This window comes from Lemur catta, chromosome 11 (assembly GCF_020740605.2).
Source record: "Lemur catta isolate mLemCat1 chromosome 11, mLemCat1.pri, whole genome shotgun sequence".
In the NCBI taxonomy this organism is placed as follows: Eukaryota; Metazoa; Chordata; class Mammalia; order Primates; family Lemuridae; genus Lemur; species Lemur catta.
The window spans coordinates 20685671-20711021 of NC_059138.1; the positions used below are offsets into that span (position 1 = coordinate 20685671).

At 59.8% G+C, this 25351-nt stretch overlaps 1 protein-coding gene across 1 annotated transcript; it reads left to right on the top strand.

Moving 5' to 3' along the window:
* The first annotated feature begins 150 nt into the window (after window positions 1-150).
* Window positions 151-24183, top strand: LOC123647003 (kielin cysteine rich BMP regulator). Its single transcript, XM_045564178.1, has 40 exons — window positions 151-315; window positions 2559-2725; window positions 3224-3413; window positions 3500-3576; window positions 4222-4306; window positions 6699-6781; window positions 7024-7117; window positions 8001-8083; window positions 9741-9834; window positions 9954-10033; window positions 10110-10203; window positions 10504-10589; window positions 10663-10744; window positions 10965-11117; window positions 11190-11296; window positions 11373-11466; window positions 12100-12273; window positions 12386-12468; window positions 12621-12714; window positions 12800-12991; window positions 13188-13358; window positions 14312-14488; window positions 15169-15254; window positions 15535-15625; window positions 15768-15850; window positions 15944-16037; window positions 16953-17126; window positions 17339-17421; window positions 18021-18141; window positions 19438-19517; window positions 19738-19837; window positions 20317-20405; window positions 20693-20795; window positions 20883-21025; window positions 21329-21501; window positions 21582-21693; window positions 21787-21888; window positions 22660-22824; window positions 23271-23577; window positions 23752-24183. The coding sequence occupies exons 1-40, from the start codon at window positions 249-251 to the stop codon at window positions 24018-24020; spliced, it is 4902 nt and encodes a 1633-aa protein (XP_045420134.1). The 5' UTR covers window positions 151-248; the 3' UTR covers window positions 24021-24183.
* Window positions 24184-25351: the final 1168 nt, after the last annotated feature.

Here is a 25351-nt window from a genome sequence, read left to right on the forward strand (position 1 = left end):
TTTCAGGGTCTCCTCCTGGATCCCATGCAGGAGACAAGGGCCTCACAGCCGGGCTTCCTGCGAGGCTGGGGCTGCCTTCTGGGGTCAGGCCGGGCTGCCCGGGCGGTGGCGGTGCCCAGGGGGAGGGGGCGCGGAGGGGGGATGAGCCCTCCCTGAACAAAGGCTGGGTGGGAGCGGCCTGTGGCTCCCCACCCCGCCTCCCCCGGCGCCTGCCGAGCCGCGACGACAGACAGCGAGGCGGAGCCAGCATGGCGGGGGCCCTGCTGCCCCTGCTCCTGCGGCTGGGGACCCTGGCGCTGGCCGTGGGCACAGGAGGTGAGTCGGGGCGCCCCCACCTCCTGCTCGGCCCGTCTGAGCAGCCGGGCGGTCCGGTCGGGGGCGGCTTCTCCAGCCGCGGGGGGCGCGTGCCCTCCGGGCCAGCTCGGTCCTCCCCGTCGGTGGAGGTGGATTGGGCAGAGTGGGGGTGCAGGACGGGGAGGGGGCCTCCTGCTACGCCTCGGGAGGGAGTCCTGCGGCCGGGAGTGGGGGAAGAGAGAGGCTGCCCCGGCATCTGGGAGTCTGAAGTTAATTATCTGTCTTGAGAAAGGGGGGGAAAGGAGGCCCGCATGGGAGCCGACTTTGAGTCTCTGCGCTGGCCCTTCCCCGAGGGGACAGGCAGGAACGGAGGGCGCAGTGCAGGGGCCGGGAGGGGCGCAGAACGGTTCCATGGGAGCAACTAGGTTTGTGCCAACCGCGGGAGCGCTATCTGCGCGCGGGTCTCCCCAGCCTCCCCCTGACCTGCTTGTGTGTCTGCCCAAGCAGGACTGGAGCAGTGGCGGGGAGCGGCTCACGGGGAGCGGGGTGAGGCGACGCGGGGGTCTAGCCTGGGCGGAGGGTTTCAGGTGCTGAGACCCCATCCCTGGCCACTTTCCTCTCGGTTGGGAAGGAGCCGGGACAGAGTGCTGTTCCAGGGGACAGGATACCCTGCAAAAGGGATGGCGATGGGGACAGGCGCAAAGGTTTGGATGCCGCTGATGCCTGGGGGTTAGAACCCCTGCTGTGGGGGGCAGCAGGGCGGTGGCTGGGAACTTGCTGCTGGCGGCTCGGAGCCACCGCTGTGCTGTGCGGCGCAGAAAGGTCGGCAGAGAAGAGGTGCAGATGGAGGCAGGGGGGCTGCGTCCTCAGCCTCCTGAATGGGGACAGTGGGGAGAGGATGGGAGAGGGACGAATGGATTAGGGGTCAACTGAGGCAGACCAGAGACTGATGGGTTTTGGGAGGGGTTCAAAAGAGTGGGACTGAGCCCTAGATTTCTGGCTCAGGTGACTGGGTAGTGGGATGGCATTACCAAACCCAGGAGCTCAGGGCAAGGCAGGTTTGGAAGAGGGCAAGCTCGGTTTTGGACTAGAATCTCCTCCCCCCTTGGTGGTGGCAGTGGTGGGGGGAGTGGGTGACACTGTTCTGCCCCACAGGCCTAGTGTCGGTGAGAAACCCTTTTAGCCATCCTAGGCCCAGCCTTACTAATGAGCTGCTGCTGTGGGAAAGGGGGCTCCTGCCCTCCTCCTGGCCCTCCCTGCCCGGGCCACCCCCACTGGGGGAGGGGTCCTGTCTGCCTGTTCCCCTCCCGCCTTTACTTTCCTGGCTTGGGAGAGGGATCAAAGTGAGAAGGTGAAAGTGGCCTTGCCCAGCCCAGGCCCGCACTCAGAGGCACCCCCTCCCCTTTTCCCTGGACATAGTGTCATCTAGAACCAGGGACAGGCTGTCTTTCCTCTGCCTGGTGTGCTGAAAGCTAGTGGGCACATTGCCAGCACTTTCCCCAGACCCTTCAGGAAATGCAGCCAAATCCTGCTTTCTAGAATCCGGCCCACCCAACATGGGGGCCACCAGGACCCTCCACCCCAGGCCTGGAAAACAGTGGTTAGGCTTGGGGGTGGGAACAGAGGAAACAGTTGTCCCTCCCTGAGCACATTCTCTGGAAGTGGTGCCCATTCTGACGGGTGTAGACAGGCAGTCAGAGGGTGGGGGCTACTCACATGCTCCCTGAAGAGACCCTCAGCTCGGCGGGGCCACCTTAATACGGCCCCACCTTGCACGTGTCTGTCACCCTCCCCTACATTTCAGCCTTCGCTGCCGTCTGGGCCCTCCCAGCATGGCATGTCAGCTCCCCAGGCCATCGCTGGCCAAGTCCCTGGCTCAGAAGAGGATGGATCATCCTGACATGCCCTGCCATGGCTGGGGACCCTCACAGAGTCGGGGCAGGCTGCAGGGAGGCCCTGGTCTGGATGCTGCTCTGTGTCCCCAGGGGGTCGGGGGCCCTGGGGCTCACCCTGACAAGGAGGGAAAGTCAGTCTGGGTCACTGTTGTCCTCTCAGGGCTTCCTCCTCCTCCTCCCATGCCCCTGCTCCCAGATTTCACTGCTGCTCCCCCACAGACCATATCTCCTTCCCTGCGTGGTGGGGGGCAGGTGGACATGATGGGGGCACAGGATGAGCTTCCTCCCCTGCATAGTTCAGAGGACGGAACCAGGAAACCTGGCCGGCCCTTCGTCCTTAAGCTCACATGGGATTCTTGTGCTCTTCAGGTGGGGCCATCCCCAGGGAGCCCCCCGGGCCAACTGACACCCATACCCACCAGCAGCAGGTGCCTGCCCATGCCTCAGCCCCTGCTGGCAGCCCCCAGGAGCAGGGGCAGCCCCTGCGAGAGTGGCTTGGGCGGCTGGAGGCTGCGGTGATGGAGCTCAAACAGCAGGTACCATGGAAGCAGCTTGAGCAGGGGGAGGAAGGAGATAAGCGGTTGGGCTTGGGGGGCCCTCAGGCCCTAAAATTGAGTTTGGTTTTAAATGCACACGGAGAGGCTCCTATCTGAACAATCTTAACATCAACTCTTGCACATAAATGAAGAACCTCCAGAGTATTTCTTTTGTCACCCAGATTTTCATATTGTTTCCCGTGTTTGGGAAATGTTATAGAGCGGTTATATATAAGGCATCATCAGGAAAGGTTTTGGATGAGTAAAGAAGTCCTTAACTATTGGGACAGGGAGTTAGGTGCCCATTCTGTTCAAAGGAGAGGCCTGGGGGCCCATTACTCCCCCATGTGAGCTGGGTTCTGATGGAGGGGGACCCACCTCTGCTCTGGAGTTGTTAGATTTCCTTCTCGTCCTGCCTCAGTTTTGCACCCACAAATCTGTGGGAGATGGTGGGGGAGGCTGAGCCAGTGCCTGCCTCCCCCTGCCCTCTTCCCCCAGAATGAGGACCTGAAGGCGAGGGTGCAGCGGCTGGAGGCCTGCGAGTGCCGCTCCGCCTCCCCTCAGTGCTGGGGGCTGGGGCGCGCCTGGCCTGAGGGTGCCCGCTGGGAGCCTGACGCCTGCACGGCCTGCACCTGCCAGGACGGGGCTGCGCGCTGTGGCCCCCAGACCCACCTGCCCCACTGCCAGGGTAAGCGCCAGCCCATCCACCAGCTGGAGCCACCTCGGGGCCTGCAGGTGGCTCTGGGTGCCTGAATGACAGTACTGTCTCCTCAGGCTGCAGCCACAGTGGTCAGACCTATGGCAATGGGGAGACCTTCTCCCTAGACGCCTGCACCACCTGCCGCTGCCTGGTGAGCTGTTGTGACCCACCTGGATGTCCCATGCTTGTCTCCCTCACCTGTTGATGCAGCCTGATGTGCTAGATGTCATGTAATGGTTCTACCCTTCCCTCCCCCACACCTTGCCACTGTGGTCCTCAGCTGACACCTCCGTGCATGCTATGGGGGCTCTCAAGCCCCTCAATTTGGATCTGGAAAGCAGTGACATGAAGGGCAGAGGATGTAGTTGCTTGTCTTTGGACATCACTCCCTCATCTGTGTGACCCTCACTGTCCCCACTCTTCTACTGCCCCTGTCATTCACCCCAGCACCCCGCCTGCCTGTTCTCTCTCACCTGGCTCCACAGCCACCTTCTTCCGGCCTTTCCTTCCTTCCTCTTCCATTGAGAAAGGCCTTGGTCCTCTTCCTAGGCTCTCTCCACTCTGGGGAATTTGTCGGCACCTGGAAAAGATGGTTTCCAGGGGTCAAGGGCATCAGGAGATGATGCGGGTGGTGGTGGGATGTCTCTTTTCTGCCCTTACTCTGAGGGTAGCCCATGGACCCAGAAACAACACATCCTCTGGCTCCTCTGACACGTCCCAGCCTGGGTGAGGCTTTGACGCTGGAGGCCCTGCCCTCTTCTGAGGCCTGTGCAGCCACCCTCTCTGCTTCCCACAGCAGGGAGCCATAGCCTGCACCCAGAAGCCATGCCCAAAAGGACCCTGCCCTGAGCCAGGAGCATGCTGCCCACACTGCGAACCAGGTCAGCCTCCTGCCAGTCCCGCCCCACCTCCTGCACGCATGCTGGGGACCCACAGCCATGGTCTGCCACCTGAGAGTGAGCAAGTGTGGGACACCAGCCCACTGCCTCTGACAGTGGCCTCAGGAGTTCAGAGCCCACGCTCAAGTCAGCAGACACTGGCTCTGGCCTGGGACTGGGCCAGAGATTACAAGGGAAATAGACACACCATCTTTTTCCTGCCCTCAGGGAGCTTCTAATCTGGTTGAGAAGATGCGTTTATAGCTAATCTAACCCTAGATTTCAGCTGCAGCGACCATTGTAAGGGGAGGTGTGGAAGGCAGCACAGCATGTGCTTTGCCAGAGGAGGGACAGGAGGGCAGGGAAGCCCATCCAGGTGGTCAGCGTATCTCTGCAGACACTAGGTCATTTGAGCTGATCTTCAAGGGAAAGTGGGATTTCACCAGCTGAAGGAAGGGAGTACTCGAGGGCCCTCTGGGCACAAGGACAGGGTGGCAAGAGGTGTGCTGCAGGAAGTCAGTCTGGGAAGGCCCGTGGGAACAGGCTGCAGTAAGCCTTGCAGTTTGGGCTTTCTTCTGTGGGCGATGGGGAGCCATTGAAGGCTGAGAAACCAGAGTGTGGCATGATGGAAGACGTGTTTTAGGAATTTTCATCTGGTATAAGCTAGGTGCAGAGAGCCCAGTTAGGGGGCTGCCACAGTGTTGTCTAGGCATGGAGCCAGGGGTGGCAGAGGGCTGAAGAAAGGGGGGTGTTTCTAAAGAATGGGCAGGAGCTGGTGGCTGGTGGATCCCATGGAGTAGTGGAGGCCGAGTTGGGAAAGTAGGAGGGCAGAGGTGCCAGGGGCGTGGAGAGAGCTGGGAGGAAGAGGCTGCCATGGCTGAGCTGGGGTGTTACTGGCTCATAGTCAAGGGGCTAGGGGTGCCAGATTTGGCAGATAAAAATGCAGAATGCCTGTTAAATTTAAATTTCAAATAAACAATGCATAATGTTTTAGTATAAGTATATCCCATGCAATATTTGGGACATTCTTTTTTTTTTTTCTTTTTTGAGACAGAGTCTCCCTCTGTTGCCCGGGCTAGAGTGAGTGCCATGGCGTCAGCCTAGCTCACAGCAACCTCAAACTCCTGGGCTTAAGCGATCCTACTGCCTCAGCCTCCCGAGTAGCTGGGACTACAGGCATGTGCCACCATGCCCGGCTAATTTTTTCTATATATATTTTAGTTGGCCAGATAATTTCTTTCTATTTTTAGTAGAGACGGGGGTCTCGCTCTTGCTCAGGCTGATCTTGAACTCCTGACCTCGAGCAATCCACCTGCCTCGGCCTCCCAGAGTGCTAGGATTACAGGCGTGAGCCACCGCGCCCGGCCATATTTGGGACAAATCGATGTGTTATTTATCTGAAATTCAAATTTAATTGGGTGCCCTATATTATATCTGGCCACCCCACCTGGAAAAGAGTCTCAGCTGGTAGCGAGAAAGCTGAGACAGGACTCAGACCAGTGAGGTCTGGAAGTGCAGCCTGGGGGTCTGCACCAGAGATGAGGACTGAAGTCTTGGGAGTTGACGGAGCTCAGAGGATAGGGACACACACGGCTTTCTGGGCACGTAGTGCCTCAGGGCCACTGCTAGCCTGTATGTTGCCTTTGGTGAAATAAAAAAGGCACCACTCTCATGAAGACACTATTTCCATCTGTTGTAAAATAATGGCACTATACTATGTTGGAGTCAGACACTTTACTGCCATCTGCTGGAGAGTTGTAGTATAATAAATACTAAAATCTGAAGACAGCCAGCTGAATGATGCTCCTTTGAGGTGGCATCCAGTCCTCTGGGTCTCTCACTTGGGGGCCTGGGCCTGGATTTTCAGGCTGCCCTGGGGGCCACAGGGATGGAGAAACATGGCATCTGGAACCCTGTGTCATCTGCACCTGCCAGGTAGGGGAATCAGGGGCTGGCCCCAGCCACCACCCATGTCCCTGCTGCTTGGCATAGCCCAGGTCTGGCTGTGCAAGCCCATTCTCGGAGTGAGACAGGGCTGCTGCTGCCCAGGCATTGGGGCCTGGAGCCTGCTACACCAATGCCAGCAGCGTGACCTGCTCGGGCAATGGAGAGGGAGCGAGGGAGGGAGAAAGGGTGGGAGGGCTCAGTGTCTGCCTCACAGGCAGGGACCGTGCGGTGCCAGGGGCCCTCATGCTCTGAGCTCAACTGCCTGGAGAGCTATACCCCACCTGGGGAGTGCTGCCCCATCTGCCGGCCAGGTGACTTTCTGCCCTGCCCCTCCATCCCCTCAGCCCCAGAGGGTCCAGTACCTACTTGGGGTCATGCCTTCCCTCGGGTGATGTCCACCCACCCTGCTCTCTGGTGACCCACCTGTCATCCTGGCAACACTTCCTAGGCTGTGAGTATGAGGGGCAGCTTTATGAGGAAGGGGCCAACTTCCTGTCCAGCTCCAACCCTTGTCTCCAATGCTCCTGCCTGGTAAGTCCACCTGCCACCTCTGCCCAGGCCCTGCTCTTCCTTGGACGGCCCTGCCCTGCCCTGGGCCATGCCTGCTACTCTTCCAGCCTCCTCACATGCCTCCCAAGTGAGAGCTGGTGCCAGCGAGGCTCTCTCTCCATCTCTGCCTTGTACCCCACTCCTCCGAGGGTACCCAACACCTACCTGCCATGCCCTCCCTGGGAGGCAGGCCTGCAGGCATGACAGCCACTGGTGCATTACAGAGGAGCCTGGTTCACTGCGTGCCCATCAAGTGCCCACCCAGCCCCTGCCCTGAGCCAGTCCTGAGGCCTGGGCACTGCTGCCCAACCTGCCAAGGTGAGAGCCCCTGGCCCTTGCCTGGTGGAGCCACACGTGTCTGTTCACACCATTTCTCAAACCCCAGAGCCACCCTGCTGGCCTCTGATGGGGTTTGGTCAGTGGGGGAGCCATGCCCACTAGGCCTATGCTGGAGCTGGAACACCTGAGCTCACATTCTGCCCTTGCCACTGTGTCACTTTGTGCTTGTGTGTAACTAAATGACTCTGTGCCTCAGTTTCCCCATTCATAAGGTACAGGTGATGGTATCCTATACCTCACAGTGCTACTTAGTAAATGTTCATTACCCGCTTTGTGCTCCCCAAATGTAAGACTCGGGTCAGCCCTCAAGGATGACCCCAGAGGGTGACACTAAGTCACACATGAATGCAAAATGCTGTCACATGGCAAAAGCTGGAATAGAAGCAGGCGCCAGGTACCAGGGAGATTCAGAGGAAGGAGACCCGATCCAGCCTGGGCACGGCAGGGAAAGCAGCCTTGGAGCCAGCGCTCCCAGGATGAAAAGCAGTTTGCTGGGTGAAGGGCCGGCGAAGGCAGAGAGGAATAGCCCGAGCAAAGGCTTGGAATCGGCACAGTGGGGATGGGGGGTTGTTAGGTGGGAAGACACGAGGAAGCATGAATGGAATGGCCAAAGCTTAAAGTGAGAGGTGACAGGGGCCAGAGATAGGTGGGGCAGGTGGGCTGTGCTATGTACTGGGAAAGGGCAGGCTGAGGAGTTTGGGCCTCACCCTGCCTGGGGCAGTGGGAACCACAGAGGAGTTTAGGCAGAATGTGACCCCATCTGGTCTCAGCTCAGGAGAGAGCCAAGGAGGACAGTGGGGACAGGCCAACGCTGGGGTCCAGGCCACTCCCACGAGGCCTCCTCTCTGCATCCCAACCCCAGGCTGCACAGAAGGTGGCTCTCACTGGGAGCATGGCCAAGAGTGGACCGCACCGGGGGACCCCTGCCAGATCTGCCGGTGCCTGGTAAGTTCTCAGGCTGCTCCTGGGCCGTCCCCCTCACCCCCCAGGTCCCTCAGGCCTGCCGTGTTCATTCCTTCATTCCACTGAACTCATGCCATAGGCACTGGGAGGGGACCAGAGAGAGGACACCTAGTCCTGGGTGCTGCAAGGGTGGGGACTGTATGCCCGGCTCTGGGCACAGTGGCGCTCACAAGCGGAAGGAGGAGAGAGGTGGGGCAGGATGGGATGGGCGGCAAAGGCTCCAGGGAATGAGAAACATAGTCAGACTCGTGGCACCTGGAGCTGTGCTGTGCGATCGGTGGCCACTGCTGCACGTGGCTACTGAGCTCTTGAAATGTGGCTGGTCCAAATTGAGATGTGCTATCAGTGTCAAATACATGTCGGATTTTAAAGACTTAGTACAAAAAAAGGAATGCAAAATATCTCACAAATCCACTATGTTGATTACATGTTGAAATAACATTTTCAAAATATTGGGCCAAATGAAATAGATTGTTAAAATCTAATTTCATCTGTTGTTTTTTTTTTTTACTAAAGTAAATGACATAAGTTGCCTGCATTACATTTCTACTGGGCAGCACAGATCTGCTACATCTTCACGGGAGTTGTGCTTACCTAGGCCTTTGAGGGCAAGCAGGGTTTGCAGGGGGCACAGGGGAAGATGCCCAGGTACAGGGACGAGGAAAGGCAAAGCCTGGGGAGGAAGGTAGGGCCAGGTGGGCCCTGACGTCCAGGCAGGCAGGTGAGGAGGGCTGTGCTTCCTGGGGCTGAAGCCGGCACCCCGGAGCTTCCCAATAGCCTGCTAAGGACTAAGGACTCTGCTGTGAGGGCCATGGGGCACCCAACCCCACTATCCTCCCCGTCCCTGTCCACGCTGATACCACCTCCCCCTGAGAAGACCCTGGCAAGGCAGGAATGTGGGTGCAAATTTGAGGGATGAGTCTGTTTGGGGTTTGGGACAGCCCAAGGGGGAGCGGTCACCGTGTTAAGTACCAGCTTCCAGACACCTTATTTCATTTCACTTCTGTAACAAGCCTATGAGAGAGCAGGCCTGTCATTGCCCACGTTTTTCAGATGAGTAAACTAAGCCACAGCGAGTGGAAGTGACATGATAGGTCATAGGTCTGTTTCCCTTCCGAGGGCTGCTGTAAGGAAATACCATGGAGTGGCTTGAACAATAGGAATGTATTGTCTCCCAGTTCTGGAGGCCAGAAGTCTGAGATCAAGCTGTTGGCAGAGCTGGTTCTTTCCGAGGGCCGGGAGGGAGGCTGGTGCAGGCCTCTGTCCTGGCGTCTGGCGGTGTGCTGGCGATCACTGGCGTCTTCTGGCTTCTGCAACACTCAGATCTCTGCCTTCTTGTGCATGTGTTTCTGTGTCCAGATTTCCCCCTTTTAGAAGGACACCAGTCATATTGGATGAAGGTCCCACCCTAGTCCAGTATGACCTCATTTTAACTAATTACATCCTCAACAAACTTATTTCCAAATAATGTCACATTCTGAGGTCCTAGGGGGTTGGGGCTTCAATATATGAATTTGCACGGGGATGCAATTCAACCCGTAACAACATCTAATAAGTGGATAGCTGGGATCCGAACACTGTTTCTGCCCCTTGGCTGAGCCCTGACAGCCCCTTCACCTGCTCACCCTCCCCCCACCAGGAGGGCCACATCCAGTGCCGCCAGCGGGAATGCACCAGCCTGTGCCCGTACCCTGCCCGGCCCCTCCCGGGCACCTGCTGCCCCGTGTGTGACGGTGAGTTGTGAGTGGAGCAGCGTCCTGAGCTCAGAGGGCAACCTGGCGGCTCAGAGAGCTGAGGCAGGAGTGGGCAGCGAGGGCCCCTGCGGAGCACCTGAAGCACCTCTTCCCAACAGGCTGCTTCCTAAACGGGCGGGAGCACCGCAGCGGGGAGCCCGTGGGCTCTGGGGACCGCTGCTCCCACTGCCGCTGTGCTGTGAGTGTGGCCGCCTGGCGGGGGCTGGCTGGGGGGGCTGGCTCCCGGCCTGCCTCTCACTGTCCATTCCCAGTAGAATGGGAGTGTCCAGTGTGAGCCTCTGCCCTGCCCACCCGTGCCCTGCAGACACCCAGGCAGGATCCCTGGGCAGTGCTGCCCAGTCTGCGACGGTGAGTGGGGGTCAAGGTCACCACGGGAGGGGCAGGCACTGGCCTGAGAGAGGCTCCAGGTGTGGGGGTTGCTTCCCTTGGACCTAAGCGCCTGTCCCACGGGCGAGTCCTCACCTCACCTTCTTGTGGCAAATAGTACCGTGGCGGGCCGCACTCTATGGTGTGTTGGGGGGCTGGCGGGGCCTCCTGGAGGACTTGGGTGGGTCCTCCTCGTCAAGGTTGCAGGGAGGCCTCGGGGTGGCTTGAGGCTTCCCCTCAGCCTCCAGCCCTGTACCGCCATTGTCCTGTGCTCCCACCCAGGCTGTGAGTACCAGGGACACCAGTATCAGAGCCAGGAGACCTTCAGACTCCAAGAGAGTGGCCGCTGCGTCCGCTGCTCCTGCCAGGTAGGCAGTCCCGCCTTCTTACGCCCAGGCCTGGCTTATTCCTTGAGGGTCTCTCACTGGGTCTCCCTCCTAGGCCGGCGAGGTCTCCTGTGAGGAGCAGGAGTGCCCGGTCGCCCCCTGTGCCCCGCCTGCCTCTGGCCCCCAGCTCTGCCCAGGTGTGTGTGTGTTGGGGGGCAGGAAGTGCTGCCTCCACACGGCTGAGGGTGGAGGGGTGTCCCTTCCTGGTAAGGGGGGGGGGCTGCTAAGTCCACTAGCCATTGTGCAGTGTGTTCAGAGGCTCTGGTGGGGATGGCGAAGGCAGGGTCCCCATAGTCTGGGAAGAACAGGGATGGGCGGGAGGTGTCCGGTTGCCCTATGACACCCCCCTTACTGTAGCCTGCGTGCTGGACGGAGAGGAGTTTGCTGAGGGCGTCCAGTGGGAGCCTGATGATCAGCCCTGCACCGCCTGCTCCTGTCAAGATGGAGAGCCCGTGTGTGGAGCTGTGCTCTGCCCGCCAGCCCCCTGCCAGCACCCCACCCAGCCCCCTGGTGAGCGCCCCGCCCATCCTGACTTTCTTCTCCTGCCTTGCGGGCCCACCCTGACCAGCCTGCCCCACCCAGGTGCCTGCTGCCCCAGCTGTGAGAGCTGCACCTACCATGGCCAAGTGTATGCCAATGGGCAGAACTTCACGGACGCAGACAGCCCTTGCCACACCTGCCGCTGCGAGGTACTTCCCAAGGCTTGCTGCCGCCCTGCTGAGCCCCTCCCGAGCCAACGCCCATTGCTATCTCCCCTGTTCCCAGGATGGGACTGTGAGGTGCTCCTTGGTTGACTGCCCTCCTACGACCTGTGCCAGGCCTCAGAGTGGACCCGGCCAGTGTTGCCCCAGGTGCCCAGGTATGGTTTACTGTGCTGGGCGGCTCAGGACCCTGCTGTCCCATGGCCCCGTGGGCCAACAGGTACCTTGAAAGCAACGGCCTTCTGAATCGTTTTCAGTCTGACACAGCTTAGAACTCTCTGGAACTCACAAGTTGTGGGTGGGAGAGCAGAGATTTGTTCATCCCTTCGTGTTCCTACACCACGCTCACCTCCCATCCTAAGTTTCCTCTTCCAGTACCCACTCCCCTGGTCCCGTACTCCGCATATCTACCTGTAGAACACAGCTTCATGCAGCAAAGTTTGAGCCCACCATGTAGGAGACTGGGTGCTGGATGCATGGGCCATGTCCCTGTCCAAATGGAGTCTATGCAAGGCATGTGTCACACACAGGCACACGCATGTGTAAACTCTTCAGTTTTCCCTTCAGAAACACACACCCTCCTGCAGGTGAATGGCCTCAAATGCACACACAGAGGCATGAGCTCAGAAGCATGTGCACGCCTGCACGTGTGTGTGCACAGCCCCCGCCTCCTCTCCCTCTTCAGGGACAGCTGCCAAACCCGTACTTTACTTTCGCGGTGTCTCTGGGCTCCAAGGGTGGAGGGACTGTCAGGCTTTGCACCCATTCCTGCCCCCACTGGCCTTGCCCAGACTGCATCCTGGAGAAGCAGGTGTTTGTGGATGGCGAGAGGTTCTCTCACCCCGGAGACCCCTGCCAGGAGTGCCAGTGCCAGGAAGGCCATGCCCACTGCCAGCCTCGCGCCTGCCCCAGACCCCCCTGTGCCCACCCGCTGCCTGGGACCTGCTGCCAGAATGACTGCAGTGGTGAGGTGGACGAGATGGGGGCCCCCTGAGGTGGCTTGGCCCGGGGATGGCAGCGTGGCCATGGTGGGAGAGGGAGTGGCTCTCTCCAGGCCCACAGCTGCCCCTCCCCCAGGCTGTGCCTTCGGCGGGAAAGAGTACCCCAACGGAGTTGACTTCCCCCACCCCACTGACCCCTGCCGTCTGTGTCGCTGTCTGGTGAGTCTGCGACCTGGACAGGAGGAGCCCAGGGAAGTGGAGGTGGGATCCGGGGGAGGCAGGAGAGGGCCACCGAGATGCGGGTGGGAGGGTGTTCTCCTGGGCCTCCCACCAGCAACCCGGCCTGGCGTGGCCCATCTGTCCATCCGCAGAGCGGCAACGTGCAGTGCCCGGCCCGTCGCTGCCCGCCGCTGCCCTGTCCCGAGCCGGTCCTGCTGCCGGGAGAGTGCTGCCCGCAGTGCCCGGGTAGGAGCCGCCCCCTCGGGAGGGCCATGCCGCTCCTCCCCGGAGCCCCCTCCCTGCGCCTCCTTGACGCGCGCTCTCGCCGCAGCCGCCCCTGCGGCCAGCTGCCGGCGGCCGGGTGGCTCGATCCCCGCCCGCCACCAGGAGCACTTCTCCCCGCCCGGCGACCCCTGCCGCCGCTGCCTCTGCCTCGACGGCGCCGTGTCCTGCCAGCGGCTGCCCTGCCCGCCCGCGCCCTGCGCCCACCCGCGCCAGGGGCCCTGCTGCCCCTCCTGCGACGGTATCGCCTCGCGGCGCCCCTCCCGCCCGGCAGCCCACCCGAGCCCCCTGCCCAGTCCCCGCTCACCCTGGCTTGGATCCTCCCTCCTCCGGCCCCGCCCCTCCCAGCGTCGGGTTCTCATTAAAAATGAGCAACAGTGTCCTCAGCAGGACCTGGGAGCCTCCCCACGGCCCCCCAGCCCCGCCCTTCTCCGCAGGCTGCCTGTACCAGGGGAAGGAGTTTGCCAGCGGGAAGCGCTTCCCGTCGCCGGCCGCCGCCTGCCACGTCTGCCTCTGCTGGGAGGGCAGCGTGAGCTGTGAGCGCAGGGCTTGTGCCCCAGCGCAGTGCCCCTTCCCCGCCAGGGGCGACTGCTGCCCAGCCTGTGACGGTGAGGGTCAGGGGCCAGGGGACTGAGGGGTGGGGTGACAAGAGGTCTGGGTTAGAGTCATCTTTACTGGCCCTAGAGTGGATCTAAAATACTTATTACAGTCAGAAAAAAGCCTGGAACTGAAGCCTAGATTTTCTCCTGACTCTGGTGCTACTTGGCTGTGTGGCCTTTGGCAAGTTACATAACTTCTCCGGGCCTAATTTTAACTCCTGTAAAAAGAGAGAGTTGAACCAGCCCCAGATCCCCAGTCTTCCCTCACACTTGTACTATCTAGCAATTTTTGCCATAGACACTCTACCAACTGTAATTTTATTCATTTAGTATTTTTCTTCAAATTAACTCACCAATTTAAATTTATTTAGAAAGCAGTTTTATGTCAGACTGTAAATGGAAAATTAGACTTGCCAGGAATAGATTACCATAAAATTGAATACAATTAAAAACATATTGTAGTCACATACTTTTGCCTGCCAAGGCTTTGCACCTGAGGCTCGCCCTCTCTTTTTAAAAAAGAGGTGAGCAAGTGTCAGCTGCCACCACCCCAGGACCCCGCCCCTCCTTGATTAATCAGAAGGCTTGAAGGAGTGTTGGGAAGCGGATCCACCTAAGTCTGCTGGGGCCACTCCAGCTCTCCTGGGGTTGGGAAAATTGGTGCCTTTCTGGCAGTGGCCTGCTGAGTATTTAACCCTGGGGACAAATTCCTTGTGGGTTTCCTCCTACAGATTGGACAGGGAGATTTTTTGCAGGCTAAAGGGGAGAAAGTTTGCCCTTTGGCCAGTGCAAACCCTGTCCCCCTTGAGACTCCTTTGGCACCTGGGCCTAGACTGAGCCCTCCCCTCCTGCCAGGTGCTAGACCTTTGAGATGTTGGATGCATGCCTGGTCCCAGCTCTCAGCCATGACTGCAACCCTCCCTTTTTGCCCCTCTTCCCTGCCTCTGGCTCCTCTCTGGAAGGCTGTGAGTACCTAGGGGAGTCCTACCTGAGCAGCCAGGAGTTCCTGGATCCCCGAGAACCCTGCAACCTGTGTACCTGCCTTGGAGGCTTTGTGACCTGCAGCCGCCGGCCCTGTGAGCCTCTGGGCTGCAGCCACCCCGTCACCCCATCTGGGCACTGCTGCCCCACCTGCCAGGGTAGGGCTGCACATCCCCTTCCATTCTCTTCTGGGGCTCCCAGGGGCCTCCCACTCCCACATCAGCCCACCCTTGAGATAGACACACACCCTAGTCTCTCCCCAGCACCCACCCCCACTCCTCTCACGCCCATCCACACCCTCCTCTGTCTCCGCTGTTACCTCACACTTCTTGCACTCACCAAATGACTGGTTCTCTGTCTTCCATATCTTCCTGCTCTTAAATTGTCTCTCTGCCTTCCTAAAAGATGTCCCCATACTCAAAACCATTCACTGGCTCCCCTTGCCCTAATGTCACCAATCCAGAGTGGTAACCTCCTTCCTTTCCTGGCTTTTTCCTTGGCGCAGCCCACCTCACCTGCATTTCCAGGTGTGCCCATTCCCTCTGTGCCCTCTCCCCACGCCAGCTCACCTGGACAGTATGTTCCCAGCAGTCTCTGCCCCACGTCCTCCCTGCTGCTCCTTTCACCCTTGCTGCCTGGAGAGCTGCCCTTCATTTGCCGTCTGTGGCCACTGCCTTTCCTCCCAGCCCTCACGGTCCCTGCCATGCCAGACCATGCTTCTCTCTCCATCTGAGTCCCTAAGCTTTGGCAGAGGTCCCCAGGCATAGCTGTGTATGTGTGTGACAATCGGGGCTCTCCGTTGAGGGCGGCCCTTCTATTACATTCCCCATTCTGCCAGGATGCCTGTACCACGGTGTCACCGCTGCCCCTGGAGAGACCCTCCCTGACCCGCTTGACCCTGCCTGCTCCCTCTGCACCTGCCAGGTGAGGCGGACCCTTTGGGAATGTGATAACCTTTCATCTCTTGATCGTCTTCTCTGGCCAGAATGGGGCTGTCTCTTCCACCCAGGTCCCAAGGGGTACGTGCTACCTGTGACATCTTGTGGGACAGGACTGGGTTCAGGCCTCCTGGGCTAAGGGAGCTGAGGTTTGGGCCTGGCAGGCCCAGGAGGCGTGCCCGCCATGGGGTAGTGTGCAGCCTGGTTTGAGGGTGTGATGGAGTGACTTGGGAGTCAGAAGTGGCAGCATGACCTCTCTCCCCCAGGAAGGTTCCATGCACTGCCAGAAGAAGCCATGTCCCCCAGCTCTCTGCCCCCACCCCTCTCCAGGCCCCTGCTTCTGTCCTGTGTGCCACAGTGAGCTGCCTTCCATGTGCCCCAGCCCCAGCCCTTCCCCGCCTCTCTCTCCCTCCTTCCCTCCCTTCCTGCCAGGCCTGAGGTTGGGCAGAGCAGGGCAGGGGGGCACAGGCCCACCACCTAGGAGGAGTGTCCCCCACAGGCTGCCTCTCTCAGGGCCGGGAGCACCAGGACGGGGAGGAGTTTGAGGGGCCTGCAGGCAGCTGTGAGCAGTGTCGCTGTCAGGTATGGGGGGAGGGTAAGGCGAGGGCTGGCCCCATTGTCTCTGGGCCCCAGGCTGGGTGGCAAGCCACTGACCTGCATCTGCCTCTCCTGCAGGCCGGCCAGGTCAGCTGTGTGCGGGTGCGGTGCCCACCCCTGCCCTGCCCGCTGCAGGTCACAGAGCAGGGGAGCTGCTGCCCTCGCTGCAGAGGTACACCCAGCCCCCACGCGGCCCCTCCCTTCAGACCCGGGGCCCTATGACCCACCCGGAGTTTGCCACCTTCCTGACCCCTGCCTGCCTTCAGCTTCTTCTGCTTCTCCCCGCCCAGGTGCTGGTTAGAGTCCCCTTGAAGCCGCCCCTCTTCCTCACCACACCCCATTCATAACAATAATGCTTAACATTCAGTGAGTACAGGGCACGCCAGGGCCCCAAGCTAAGCCCTTTACATGTATCATTTCATTTAATCAACACAACAATCTCATCAGATAAGTGCTGCTATTGCTCCCATTTTGCAGATGAGAACACAGAGTTGCAGGGAGATAATGTAACTTGCCTGTGGTCACTCAGCTAGAAGGCAGCAGAGTCAAGATGGGATCCAGGCCATCTGGCTCTAGAACATGAGCCTTTCTTAGCCACCTGCTGCCCCTTGCCCAGCACATGGCCCCCACATGGTGTCACTTCCACAAAACCATCACAGCGTCTCACTTGCCCTGGGAGGGGGGAAGGACAGATGAAATTCCCATTTAACAGCTGAGGAGACTGAGGCTTGGTGACATTGAGTTGCCTTGGGCATGTGGTTAGTGATGGAGCCATTCATTCATTCATTCCACATGCTTTTATTCCACGCCTACTGCATGCCAGGTCTTGCGTCTGGGGCGGGCTGCATGGACAGTGCCTGCCACCGGAGCTTGGTCTAGCAGGCAGGCAGGCATGGAACAGGATTTGAACCAAGGTGTTCCGACCCCAACCAGTGTCGTTCCCCTCCACAACAGACAGCAGTTCTGCCCGGCTGCCTTCCTGCCACACCCCACAGACTCCCCTCCTGGTGCCCACCCTGGGTGGGGGGTCAAGGGCAGATGTCCAATCTCAGGCTCCAGGCTTATCCATGCCCACCTTGGCCCACAGGCTGTCTGGCTCATGGGGACGAGCACCCTGAAGGCAGTAGCTGGGTGCCCCCTGACAGCCCCTGCTCCTCCTGCGTATGTCACCAGGGCGTTGTCACTTGTGCCCGAGTCCAGTGTGTCAGCTCCTGTGCCCAGCCCCATCAGGGGCCTGGTGACTGCTGCCCTCGATGCTCTGGTACTGGAAGCCTGGGGCAGGGAGGGCACACCCAGATCCACACGTCCCTGCCTTAGAGCTGGGCTGGGTGGCAGAGTCCAGGAGAAGTGGCCTCTATTCTTGTACACACCCTGATCCCTGGGGCAGAGGGAGGCCGGGCAGAGGGCCCCACCCTGGCACTGTGCCAGCCTGAAGGCCACTGGTCCTGTTCTGCTCTCTCCCCGCCCCCTGAGACTGCGAGCACAAGGGGCGGAAGTATGAGCCTGGGGAGAGCTTCCAGCCTGGGGCAGATCCCTGTGACGTGTGCATCTGTGAGGTAGGGGGCGCACCCAGCTGGGGGCAGGGCCATGGGGAGGGGGCAGGCAGCAGGGGGTGAGGACCAGCCATGCTGGACACTGCGTGGAGGGAGCAGACACTTGGGGGCTCAGAGGCAGCAGGGCCAGGACACAAGGCAGGGCCTGGGCAGACAGGGCCAGGAGGTCTGGGTTTAGATGTGGAGCAGGGGTTCAGAGTGCGAGGGAGCAGGTGACAGCCCCTCCTGGCCGGAGTGTGGGGCGATATACATGGTGGTCACATTGTGGTAATTCTATTTGGAAGGTAAGGGTGAGCTACAGAAGGTTTTTGAGCAGGTGAATGATGTCATGGGCCAGGTTAGGCAGGGGGGTTGCGGCATGATGGCTTGACAGTGCAGGAGGGTCAAAGGGCACATGAGGGTTTAGGCCCCAGTGACTGGGAAAGGAGGGGGACTTGTCTCTGGAGATTAAGGCACCAGGTGAGGAGCAAGTCTAGGCGACACTGAGGTGCATCCCGGGAGGGCGCAACAGGCTGCTGGAGGGACCTGAGTCCCAGGGAAGGGAAGGGGCAGCTCTTGGCGTTCACGGCCCGGGACCCACCACTGCTCACTCATTCTCGTAGCCACAGCCTGAGGGGCCACCCAGCCTTCACTGTCACCGGCATCAGTGTCCCAGCCTGGTGGGCTGCCCCCGCAGCCAGCTCCTGCCCGCTGGCCCCCAGCACTGCTGCCCCACCTGTGCCCGTGAGTCCAGGGGTGTGGGGGTAGATATGTGGGAGGGCTGCCACCCCCAGCCGGCTCTCCTCCCCAGCCCCAGCCCTTTCCTGACTCCAGTGGCTTGTTCTGGAAGCCCATGGCCTGGCTGGTGAGGCCTGCGCAGTCCCAAGGGGACCCCTTGCCTCCCTGAAGTGGGTGCAGTTTGTGGAGCATCTTGCCCAGCAGGTGGCGCTGCAGGATGGCAGTTGTGCTGAGATGTCAGGACCAGATGGCCGGGAGTGGCCCTGCCGCAAGGGTGGGGAAGCTATTCTTGATATTTTAGAATAAAGATTTAAGATTGGGGGTGGGGGGGGGAGGAGTAAGGAAACAGCTATATTTTTTATTACAAATATGGAAAGACAGCCAATTTCTGTTTCCTGTGTTTAATAGTTGTGGCTGACCCAACACCGTCATTTCTCATTTGCTGTGGCGGCGATCGTTTCAGCTTCTAGTCACACACCAGCAACGAAATAATCACCTAACTTTGCAATGCAGGCTAATGTTGTTCTCATGTATAAAAAACATACCTTCTATGATAATAATCGCACTCTCCTCCTCCTTTTTTTCAATTTTTTATTGTGGTAAAATACACATAAAAATTTACCATCTTAGCTATTTTTAAGTGTCCAGCTCAGTGGTGTTAAATATATTTGTAATGCGGTGCAGCCATTGCCACCATCCCCGGGAGAGCTGCTGTGATCAGCGTTTGCTAGAATGTGCTTCAGGGGAAGGGAAGAAGACTTTAACATTTATTAAGCACCTAATCCATGCCGCACACTATGCTTGGTGCTCTTAATCAACAGAATCTCATTTAATTTTCAGTTACCCAGTGAGATAAGTGTTATTATTTCATTTTTACAGGTGACAATATGGACGCTCAGAGAGGTGGATTAATCTGCCCAAACTGGCCCAGGCACTGAGTGCTGGAGTCAGGATTAGAACCTGGGACACCTGGCTCTTCCTGCTGTTTTACCAGACTCTATTGCGGGAAGTGGGAGGGATAGCAGGCCAGGCTGCCTGGCTGTTCTTAGCGACCTCAGGCAGAGGAAGCCACACTTTGTCCGTTTCCAGGCCCCCCACCCTAGTAGCTTAGCAAAGCTTCTTTTTAAAAGTTTAAACTTCTCTTTACTGAACTGGAGAGAAAGAGGACTTCTCCTCCCTGGAGTCAAGGTGCTAGGGATATGGGTGTCCCCTGGGCCCAAGAAGTCTGGGGGCACAGGGGGTGGGAACAGCTGTGATTCCAACCCCTGCTCCCTCTTTCTGTCCCTGCTCTTGTCTTCACAGAGGCTCTGAGAAACTGCTCAGAGGGCCTGCTGGGGACTGAGCTGGCCCCGCCAGACCCCTGCTACACGTGCCAGTGCCAGGTGAGCCCTCCTGCCTTGGGGACTCTCAGAACCCCCTCTTCTTCCTCCTCTGTGGGCTCTGGCTGCTGCTGCTCTCTTGCAGCAGCTCCTGGGCTCTCCACTCCGACATTTGCCCACTTGTCCTGACTGTCACATCCCACCCGTGCCCTACTCACAACCATGCCCTGCTCCCTCCACCACCTCCTGGAGAGCTGCTATTCTGCACTTACTGTGTTCACAGGACCTGACATGGGTCTGCATTCACCAGCCCTGTCCTGAGCTCAGCTGTCCCCTGCAGGAGCGCCACACAACCCCTGGGAGCTGCTGTCCCACGTGCCGGGGTAAGTGCCAGGAGAGAGACCAGAGGGGGAGGCATTCGTGGGCCATGTGGGCATCCCAGGGTCGGCACTCAGAATGCAGGGTTCGTCCTGTGGTAGAAATGGAGGGGCTGTTCATCGAGGTGGAGAAGAGACCCAAGAGGCAGAGGGAGGCAGGGATGAAGCCTGGATTCTCAAGGCCTGGCTTGAGGCTTCTCAGGGGCGTTGGGACCCCAGGTACACAAGCAGGGCATTGCACTGCTGAGAGGGCAGCTGGCCCAGAGCGGGGGGCCCCAGGCTCTGGCTCTCCAGGTTTCTAGGACCCTGCAGACACCCCAAGCACTGGTGCAAGGCCCTCTGGATGCTGGGAGAAGAAACCAGCACCATCAGGGTGCCGGGGGAATGGGGCGGTGCTTCCCTACTGTGAAGCTCAGGGTGAGCTCCAGGGAGGGAGGGTGCAGCTGGGAGGATAGTGGCTGCGCATCCTATTTCTTCCTCCTTAGAATGCGTGGTAGAGGCCGATGGCCGGAGAGTGGCAGATGGCGAGAGCTGGCAGGACCCCAGCAACGCCTGCATTGCTTGCATCTGCCGTGTGAGCTGGAGGTGGGGGTGGGAGGTGGAGGACCTCATAGACGGGCAAAGGGAGGAGCGTCCAACACTCCACCAGCAAATATGGGCTCTTTGAGGGGCAGAGGCAACCCGGTGTGGCGCAGGGAGCTTCGGGCTGGGTTCCCTCCCCACCTGAACCGTGAAGGGGATGTTCCCGTGGGACTGGGGCCGGCAGAAGGGGCTGCTGCCTCAGACCACGCCCAGAAGGCCCCCAGGAGTGTGAGGCCAGAGACCTCAGGAAAATCCCAGAGCAATGATATCTGTCCTCAGCGGGGCCACGTGGAGTGCCACCTGGAGGAGTGCCAGCCCCTCTCCTGCCCCCAGGGCTGGGCGAAGGTGCCCCAGGCTGGCAGCTGCTGTGAGCAATGCCAAGGTTAGGGCCAGGACCATGGGGGAGGGGCAGGCCAGACCTAGAGTGTGGTAGGGGGCAGCTGACCCTCCCTGTCTCCTGTCCCCTCAGCCCCCACCCAGTCGTGCGTGCACCAGGGCCGAGAGGTGGCCCCTGGGGAGCGCTGGGCGGTGGACGCCTGCACCAGCTGTTCCTGCGTGGCCGGCACCGTGCGCTGCCAAAGCCAGCGCTGCCGGCAGCTCTCGTGTGGCCCCGTGAGTGTTGCAGTCGAAGGTGGTGGGGGCAGGGTGGGGGACGCGTGGCCCTGCCGTCCAGGTGGGACCAGGCGTGGGAGAGGGAGGCTGGGCTCCGCAGCGACCCCGAGCGGCGGGCGGCCGGGGCTGGTGCTGTTCCCGGCACGGCCACGAGGTGGTGCCCTGACCCCGCTCTCAGGGAGCCTGGGAGCCGGAGTCCCAGACCCCTGGGGACGCCTGGGCGATGCTCGGTCCTCAGGGAGGGTCTGCGAAGGGCCTGGCAGGGAGAGCGGTGTTTCTCACAGTGTCTGGGGCTGAGGCCAGGACGAGGCCCCTGCCCTGAGTCCCGGCAGCTGCTGCCCCCGCTGTCTGCCCCGGCCGGCTTCCTGCATGGCCTTCGGAGACCCGCATTACCGTACCTTCGACGGCCGCCTGGTGCACTTCCAGGGCAGCTGCAGCTACGTGCTGGCCAAGGACTGCCACGGCGGGGACTTCAGGTGCACACCCCACCCCCTCCTCCCTAACCCCTACAGCCGGCCCAGCTCACCACCGGCACCTGGGCCTTTCCTGCGCACAGCGTACATGTGACCAACGATGACCGAGGCCGGATCAGTGTGGCCTGGACCCAGGAGGTGGCGGTGCTGCTGGGAGACGTAGTGGTGCGGCTGTTGCAGGGCAGGGCGGTCACGGTGAGCAGAACGGAGGTGCTGGGAAAGATCGGTCCTGCACCGTCCACCCTCGGCCCCAAGGTCACCCCTCCTCTCGCTTCCCTTTTCTTCCAGGTGGATGGGCGCCCAGTGGCCTTGCCCTTCCTGCAGGAGCCAGTGCTGTACGTGGAGCTGCGGGGACGCACCGTTATCCTGCATGCCCGGCCCGGCCTCCAGGTACAGCTGCAGGCCTGGAAACCTCAGTCCTGTTTAGGCTTCTGTATCTAAACAGAGGGAGTGGGAGTGCTAGTTACCTCCCAGGCCAAAAGGCACCGAGGCGAGGGAGTGCTGCTGGATTCCCAAGATGGGGAGCAGAGACCTGGGGGGCAGCCAGAGGAGTTCTGAGCCTGGTTTCTAATCTTGCCTCAGCCACACACACACTGGGGTTCTTAGGCAGGTCCCAACCTTCTCTGGGCCTCAGTTTTCTCACCAGTTAAATGGGGGAGGGGTCAGTAGGGGTGGGGAGGATGTCAGTTAAGGTCTCCTAGGTGGTGTCTGAGCTTCCTTCCAACTCTCATGGGGAAGAGTAATTTGCCTCCCTGCCCCTAGCAAGAAGCAACTTGTAAATTCGTAAAATAAGGCTTGTCCACACTTCTAATCCAGACTTTCATTGTGCTTTGTCCTACGTAAGGCCTGAATGCCCACAAGAAAGTGAATCCCTGGAGTGGGTTGCATTTCACTTGGGGCCCAGTGCAGGGACATTGACAAGAGAAGGTGCCCTCGTGCAGGAGCTGTGGGCAGCTCCTCCTGTCATCTTTCTTTGTCCAGGGCTGGCACAGTATGTGCCCCTTGGCCAGGACAGTGTCCCTTCCAACGGGAGCCTCCCCTATCCATCCCTGTCCCCTACAGCACAGAGCGTGCTGATACAGTGCATGGGGCCATGATGGCCCCTAGGCTCTTGGGGTCCCTATCTTTCCCCATGCCCCAGTCCCAGGCCTCTCTGCACAGGTGCTGTGGGATGGGCAGTCCCAGGTGGAGGTGAGCGTGCCCGGCTCCTACCGGGGCCAGACGTGTGGGCTCTGTGGGAACTTCAATGGCTTTGCCCAGGATGATCTGCAGGGCCCCGAGGGGCTGCTCCTGCCCACGGAGGCTGCGTTTGGGAACAGCTGGCAGGTGAGTGGCACGGGAACCGGGGCTACGGGTTGGGAGGCATAGCTGAGCATTGGTCTCAGAGCAGCCCCTGGTTTGGAGAGGGAGTTGAGGAGTCACACAAGATGGCTTGTGGGCTTTCAGGGAGGTTTGAGGGCTTCTTACCTGTCATGGTGCTGAAGGAGGCCAGGTGGCCTGTTGAAAGAGGCCGCATCACCTGAAACCCCAAGCCCTGCTTAGCCACTCACTGGCTGTGTGACCTTGGTCAAGTCACTTACCTACTCTGGGCCTTGATCTGTCCATCTGTAAACTGGTGACAAGGAGAAAACAGGCGATGCTTCCTTTGCTGTTCTTGCAGACAGATTTTTGAGACTAAAACAAATTATTGGGTGGGAAGTGCTTTGAAGAACACAGCACACAAAGGTCAGCTGCCAGAGGTGCTGTCACATCAGGGACACTCTCCCCCCTAGGTCCCAGAGGGGCCAGGGCCTAGCCGGCCCTGTTCCGTGGGCCAGGAGGTGGATCCGTGCCGGGCAGCAGGTTACCGTGCCAGGCGTGAGGCCAATGCCCGGTGTGGGGTGCTGAAGTCCTCCCCGTTCAGTCGCTGCCATGCTGTGGTGCCACCAGAGCCCTTCTTTGCCGCCTGTGTGTATGATCTATGTGCCTGTGGTCCCGGCTCCCCAGCTGACGCCTGCCTCTGTGATGCCCTGGAAGCCTATGCCAGTCACTGTCGCCAGGCAGGAGTGACGCCTGCCTGGCGGGGCCCCACGCTCTGTGGTGAGGGGATGATGCCCGGTGCAGGTTGGGGGAGGGGGCTGCACAAACAGGAAGGGCAGCCCAGGGGGCTCAGGTCTGGACACGGTGGGCACAAGGAGTCCCCCAAGGGGGGAGCACAGCAACTGGAGCAATGTCTGGGTGCCCCAGTGACTCTGCCTTCCACTCTGCCTGCAGTGGTGGGCTGTCCCCTGGACCGTGGCTTTGTGTTTGATGAATGTGGCCCGCCCTGTCCCCGCACCTGCTTCAACCTGCACGTCCCCCTGGGGGAGCTGGCTGCCCACTGCGTGAGGCCCTGTACTCCCGGCTGCCAGTGCCCCGCAGGCCTGGTGGAGCATGAGGCCCACTGTGTCCCACCCGAGGCCTGCCCTCCAGTCCTGATCACTGGGGACCAGCCACTCAGCGCTCTGCTCAGCCCCAGCTGGGAGCCACAAGGGATGCCCTGAGCCAGGACGACACCTGCCCAGGACTCATCAGGCCAGAAGTCTCCCCTTGGCGAGCAGCTCCCACCTGGTCAGGGCTATGGAGAGAGTGTCCCACTGGGTGTCTGGGCCATTCAAACACCCCAGCTGTATCAAGCCACAAGCAGTAAACTCTGGGCCTGTGGAAGGCTTCCTTGTGTGTGTGTTTCTTCCTGGTGCTGGGATGGAGGCAGGGCTGCTTGGAACAAGGGGTCCAGTGGTCAGTGTCCCCAGAATCAGAGGACCTTGCTCAATCCTTGTGCCTGCATGCCCCAGCTGGCTGCTCCCTGGTGCTGTCTGGGAAACCCTGCGACAGGCAGAAGGAGGACCCAGGTGTCCTGGTCCCAGCCCTGTGCTCACTCTGTGTAGCAGGCATGGCCATGCCCCCCACGTGGGAGCCCCTGTGGATCCATGTGGGATCCCTCAGGGGCTGAGGAGCCACAGAGAGAGGCTGAATCTGCTTGTGGCCTCCCTTTTCCTCTTAGTTTGGTGGCACTGAGTGCTCGGGCACCTTCTGGGCCACTCTAAGAGCTGGTGATACAGGGACTCATGCCTGGGTGGGGCGGGCAGGAGAGACAATAGACCATGATGCAACGTGAACACATGCATGTGTACACACAGACACACACCCCTCAGAACTCCAGAGAGACACATGCGACACGTCGTGCACACCTGCCTGCGCTCACAGCCGCACCCACCCGGTGGGCGTGTGGGCCATAGACACTCGTGCAGTTTGTGAAAACTTCATCGTAGGGGAGAAAACATGGTGGTTTTTTAAAAAAGACTCATAAAGAAATAGAGTTTATTTCTTACAATCATGAAGGCTGAAAAATCCAAGGTCCAGGGGCTGCATCTAGTGAGACCCTCCTTGCTGGCAGCAGTCTGAGGCTGCGCGGGGTATCACATGGTGAGGGGACCGAGTGTGCCCGAGAACACGGGTTTTGAGATAGAAAAAGGCCAGAATTTGAGTTCTCTTTGCCACGTACTAGCTGTGTGACCTTGGAGTTTCAGGGACTTGACGTTTTAGGACTTTTAGGGATCAGGGGACTCCATTCTCATTGCTGGGCCCCCGATATTCCAACAGGGAGCCAAGGGCTCTGTGCTCCGGAGAGGACATGACAGAGCATCGGTCACCAGCCCAGCATGCTCAGGCCTCTTTCGTGGAGGCTATTCTCTTTTGGGGCCCTGAGAGGAGAGTTTGCTCCGTTCCGTCTTGGAGAAGGGACAGAGCAGGTGAAGCTGCTCATGACAGCACGGGGTGTAAAGGGGGCAGGCCACCTCCTGCACTGGGTCCTGCCCTCATTATGCAAACTTTT